Genomic DNA, 6,808 nt, shown 5'->3' with positions numbered 1-6,808 from the left:
AAAAAAAAAAAAAAAAAAGGATTGTTAAAAGGATATATTTTTATACACCTTTATATTTTTAAATAAGAAAATATAAAAATATTCATAATTATATTATATATATAATATTAATTATATGTATATGAAATATTATATATATATATTATATATACAATTACAATATGGAATATAATATATTATTTTAACCCTCATAATTTTAAATATTCAAAAATAAAAATCAAATTATCATAAAATTAAATAAATGCATTTTATAATATACAATATATATTATATACATAAAAAAAATATTTTGTATATATAATATATTTTATATTATATATATATATTATTATATATATAAATATTATATAATGTATAATTATATATTATTTATGGCGTATGCTTAATAATATATATATATATATATATATAAATATTTATTTTTATATATAAACACAAAAAAAAAAAAAGAAAAAAAAAAATACATAATAATAAATTTTTTTAAATATTAATAAAAAATTAAACTATCATTATCCTTATAAATCTTTTTTTTTTTTTTTTTTTTTTACATTTTAAATATAAAATAAAATATATAAATAATATATATATATATATATATATTATTATTATTATTATTATTATTATTAATATATGAACAATTCTTTATTATATCAAATAAAAGAAAAAATAAAAAAATAAATAAATAAATAAATAGATACTTTAGAAATTAAATATTTCATATCTTCAAAAAAAGAAGAAAAAAAGAACATGATGTTTTTTTCTCCTGAAGTTATTTAAATATATATATATATATATATATATATATATATATTTTTATATACATAATATATATTTTTATTTTTATTTTTATTATTTCCATTTATCAAATTAATCAATTTGATAAATATTTAAAATAAAAAAAATGATATACATAAGCATTTTAATGTAAATGTGGATATATTACAAAATGAAAAATAAATGAATGACATGAAAAAACAAAAGGAAAGTATAAATTTTACGAATATGAATATTGCTAATAGTGTGAGTAAAGAAAATATTCATAATACCAACAATTTTAATGAAAATACAGAAGACATAAAAAATAATAATTACATCAACAACAACAATAATAATTATAATAATAATTATAATAATTATAATAATAATTGTAATAATTATAATAATAATTGTAATAATTATAATAATGATGACCAGTTAATAAATAATTTATCACAAGTCACCTTGAATAATAATTATAATTATAATAATCAATCTGTATCATCCCCTTTTGATCAAAAAAATAACGATCAAAATTTTTATTCTGCTGCTAGACAAAAGAGTCAATATATGAACCCACATATAAATAATAAAAACATTACAAATAATTCAAATAATGCAAATAATGCAAACAATTTTATAAATGATAATACTTCTACACAGTCAAATATACAAAACTATAATATAAATCAAACTAATTACACAAATAAGCAAAATGTACCTCCATATGTAAATTCATTGGAAACTGCTTATAATCAAAATGGGCCACCAACATACACAAATAATAATAATGTAAATAATAATAATATAAATAATATTAATAATAATAATATTAATAGTAATAGTAATAATTATTATATTAATCAACCAACGAACACAAATACACACTTTTATTCAAACAATACAAAGGAAAATGCTCCGGTAACTAGCCAAATGACAAGTTTTAATATGAACGGTCAGGTAGAAAAAAATAATTTGAACAATACAACTTATAATAACATGAACGAATCACCAAATATTATGAACGAGTCACCAAATAATATGAACCAGTCATATAATTACAATAATTTACATAACAATGTAAGCAATCAAACAAATTACCAAAATAATTATTACCCCAATAACGGTCAACCAGTTAATGCTACACAAAACAGTATAAAGTATAGCCCATTTAAAAGTAAGAGCATAAACCAAATTAGTGTACAACAAAATAATAATTTTAATGAAAAGAGCACAATACATAATTTTGATGTGGGAAAGGGTATAATGAAAAATGGACAAGGGAATATGAAAAGTAATGATGAGGAGGATGAAGATAATGAAGAGTCAGGTGAGAAGGATAGTTCTAGTGATGAGGACTCAAGTGATTTTGATAATTCCGTAGGAGAAAATGGAGAAGAAATATATACATTAATTAAAAAAACGTATAATCGAATAGATATGAATAAGATACCTAGACCAATAATTAATTTTCAAGATAAGAAGAGTCGACGTAATTTGAAAGTATATGAAACATGTAAATATATATCACCTCCATCTTATTATCAACCTTATATATCTATAGACACAGGCAAAGCGGATCCACGTTTTGTTAAAAGTACTTTATACCAGATACCTTTATTTTCAGAAACCTTAGAATTATCTAAGATACCGTTTGGTATTATAGTAAATCCGTTTGCTCGTTTAAATGAGGGAGAGTGCGTAGAGAAGGTTGATATGAAAGATGTTATAAATGATAAAGAGGAGAACATCGAAATATTAAGATGTCCTAAATGTTATAGTTATTTGCATGCAACTATTTTGGAAGATATATCTAAATCAGTACATTGTGTTTTTTGTGATACCGAATTTTTAATAAATGAAAATGTATTATTTGATATATATCAATATAATGAAAAGATGAATTCACGTATGGAAGGTCCAAATGATTATATGACAACAGGTATATCTCCATTATTGAAGGGTAGTGTGGATATATTATTACCACCTATATATTATAATAGTAATAATAATTTTAAGTTGTCTTATACATATATAAATAAGAATTTGAACCAGGCAGCTTCTATGATAACGAATAAGATTATGTCTTTTACAAAGCAAATATCAAACAGTTTGGTTTTGTCAGACATTAAGGGTGAAAGCAATACAAATGATACTAATATTAAAAATAATAATAATTATTATAATTATAATTATTACAATAATAATTACAATAATAATTATAATTATAATTATAACATCAGTGGTAGTAACAGTTATTATAATGAGCAGCGACGTGGTTTACATAACTCTCATAATAAGAGTAATAATAAATTAATTTATAATGAGACACAAACGAGTTTACAAAATGAAGAGAACAATTTAGGAAATTATAACTATAATTCTCAAGGAATAAACAATAATGGTTATGTTGAGAAAAGTGGCGTTTCTCCAAATAAAAGGATAAATCCAAAGGATGAGAATTCTTATTGTAACATTGATGACATTATTAATAATTTTCACTTTAATATGCATGATATAAAAAATATTATTATAGAAAAGGATGGAGAAACAGAAGATTGTAAAATGAAAAGAGGTTTCTTTTTATTTAAATATCCACAAATAAAAAAGTGTTTACCTCCATACTTTATTTTTGTTATAGAATGTTCTTATAATTCTATATATAGTAATATAACACATACGATATTAGAAGGTATTCGTTATGCTGTTCAGAATGTAAAATGTGATAAGACAAAAATTGCAATTATTTCGTTCAATAGTTGTATATATTTTTATAATTGTAAGAAAAATAAAAATAATCAGGTTATAGTAATGAGTGATATAGATAATCCGTTCATTCCTTTATCATTAGACGATTTATTTTTTAGTTGTATAGATGAGAAGGATAAAATAGATAATTTAATAGATAGTATAAAATTATTTAGTAATTCGTGTATGCAATCATATGTTTCTTGTGGTAATAGTGCATTGAAGATAGCAGTTGATATATTAAAAAGTAGAAATGGGAATGGTAATGTGTGTATGTTTTATACGAGTACTCCTAATTGTGGTTTAGGATGTATTAAAGAGTTGAAAAAAAGAGATATACATGAAAATTTTTTAGAAGTAAAAGAGAAGATTTTTTATGATGCTTTATTATTAGATTTGTATGCATATAATATAAGTGTGGATATATCAATAATAGCATCCAATAATATTCGTATATGTGTGCCTTCTTTACAATATATAGCACAGAATACAGGAGGGAATATATTATTTATACAAAATTTTTTATGGCAAAAGGATTATAAGGAAATATATATGAATATAAAAGATACCTTAACATCTGAAAATATAGCTTATTGTTGTGAATTAAAGTTAAGATATACGCATAACATTACAGTAAAGAATTTGTTCTGTTGTAATAATAATTTTAATTCTATAATAAGTACGGATACTATTAAAATACCTAAAATTAGGCATGACCATACGTTTGCTTTTTTATTAAATTATTCTGATATATCTGAGACAAAGAAGCAAGTATACATACAGTGTGCATGTATTTATACAAATTTGTATGGTGATCGTTATGTAAGGTTACATACTACCCATATGAATTTAACAACATCCTTAAGTACGGTTTTTAGATATACGGATGCGGAGGCATTAATGAATATATTGATTAAGCAATTGTGTACGAATATATTGCATAATGATAATTATTCAAAGATAATTATAGATAACTTGGCAGCCATATTATATTCCTATCGTTTAAATGTAAGATGTCAAAATGATACCATGTGACAAGGTGTATATATAAATATTATATATATATATATATATATATATATATATATATATATATATATATGAATATTTTTTATTTTTATTTTTCCTTTTATTTTTATCTTTTTAGTGTGCGACGTCGGCTCACTCGGGACAATTAATTTTACCAGACACATTAAAATTGTTACCTCTATTTACCTCATGCTTATTAAAACATAATGTTGTGAAGAAGGACGCTTTACATGATTTAAAGGTGTACAACTTAATAAAATTGTTGTCGATGCCAATAATATCTTCTCTTTTGTTTGTATATCCAGTGATGTATTTAATTCATATGAAAGGTCGACATAATGAAATTGATTATATGGATGTAGATGACGAGAATTTCCTTCCAAGAGCGATACCGACAAGTGCTGAAAAAATATATTCTAGCGGTATATATTTATTGGATTGTTCAACCCATTTATATCTTTATTTTGGTTATCACTGTGATCAAGATTTTACCGCAGACGTAAAAATAAAATAAAATAAAAATATATATATATATATATATATATATATATATATATATATATATATATATGTATATATGTGCATGTTTATATTTCCATTTTTGAGATTATAATTGACAAAAAAGAAAAATATACTTGTTTATTTATTTTATTTTTTTTTTTTTTTCGCAGATTATTGGTGATATGCCAACTGAGCAAAATTGTTACCAGTTAATAATATTAGATAATAGTACAAATGCAAGTAAGTATTTTTACATTATGATGTATGATATATTAAATATATATATATATAAATATATATGTATGTATATTTTTTATTTTGCTTTATTTTTTTAGAAAAATTACAACGTATAATTGCTAATATTACAAGAATTCATCATTTTAATAATTACGTCCCATTAGTTGTGGTCCCACCAAAGTAAATATATTTATAAAGAGAAAAAAAATAAGTAATATATATATATGTATATGTATATATATTTATATATATTTATGTGTGCATATTTTTTTGCCCTTTTGTAGATCTTCATTGGAAGAACACTTTATTTCATTATGTGTTGAGGATAAAGTTGAGAAGGAATATAGTTATGTAAACTTTTTATGTTTTATTCATAAGCTGGTTCATAAAAAAATCGAAGAATCATAGGATTTGTATATACATATATATATATATATATATATATATATGAAATATCCAAGAACTTCAAGAAAATAATAAAAAGAACAAAGAGAAGAGAGAAAAGAATATTTTTAAATATTTTATATATATAATTTTTTATATATTTTATATGTTTTTATTTTATATGTATAGCTATGATGAAATGTTGATTTATATCCATATTGTTTTATAATAATTTATTGTATTATGCTAATTTATTTATTATTATTATTATTATTTTTTTATTGTACCTACACCTGTTAAATATATTGTATATTTATATGTAAATATAAAACAGCATATAATATAATATTATATAATATAATATAATATAATATAATATTATATATGTTTAAATATTTATTTTAATTTTTTTTTTTTTAAAACTTAAGTAAAATAATATAAATGAATAAAATATATATATATATAATATATATGTATATTTTATTTTTTTATTTTTTTTTTTACAACTGTTTGTTTTTTTATATAGTATATAAAAATTTATCTTTAAAAATATAATATTATTTCTTTAAATATCAAAATAGAAAAAAAATAGAAAAAAGAAAAAAGAGCAGAAAGGCTTTAGGGTATCTAAAATTTGTTAAATTAATTACATAATATAAAAATAAGATTATATTTTATACCTTATTAATACATTTGTATATTAAAATTTTTTTTTTTTTTTTTTTCATGTCAGTTTATGCTTTTATACTTTTTACTACAAATTTAAATAAATAAATATATATATATATATATATATATAATATTTATTCATGTATATATTATAATATATATATATATAAAATTATAAATATAATATAAATATATATTTTTTATATTTTTATTTTTTAAAGGGAAAAAAATGGGAATTTTTTTTGTTTTCATAATAATATTACTAAACTATTTTATGATGTTGTAAAAATATATCATCATATATATCTAAATATATTATATTATATTTTATTATATATATGTATATATTTAGTGATGGTATTCCTTTATATATATATATATATATATATATTTTTTTTTTTTTTTTTTTTTTTTTTTTTTTTTTTTTTTTTTTTTTTTTTTTTATTTTTTTTTTTTATTTTATTTTATTTTTTTTTTTTTTTTT

The 6,808-nt window shown here is 19.7% G+C and overlaps 1 protein-coding gene across 1 annotated transcript; it reads left to right on the top strand.

Moving 5' to 3' along the window:
• Positions 1-957: 957 nt before the first annotated feature.
• On the top strand, positions 958-5,679 carry PRSY57_0402700 (protein transport protein Sec24B, putative; the record flags this gene model as incomplete). Its single annotated transcript, XM_012905891.2, has 5 exons — positions 958-4,512; positions 4,652-5,032; positions 5,205-5,274; positions 5,370-5,451; positions 5,556-5,679. The coding sequence occupies 5 exons, from the start codon at positions 958-960 to the stop codon at positions 5,677-5,679; spliced, it is 4,212 nt and encodes a 1,403-aa protein (XP_012761345.2).
• Between the last annotated feature and the right edge of the window lie 1,129 nt (positions 5,680-6,808).

Source organism: Plasmodium reichenowi, chromosome 4, assembly GCF_001601855.1.
Source record: "Plasmodium reichenowi strain SY57 chromosome 4, whole genome shotgun sequence".
In the NCBI taxonomy this organism is placed as follows: domain Eukaryota; phylum Apicomplexa; class Aconoidasida; order Haemosporida; family Plasmodiidae; genus Plasmodium; species Plasmodium reichenowi.
The sequence above is the reverse complement of the archived record's forward strand: the minus strand, read 5'-3'. Positions and strand labels throughout refer to the sequence as shown.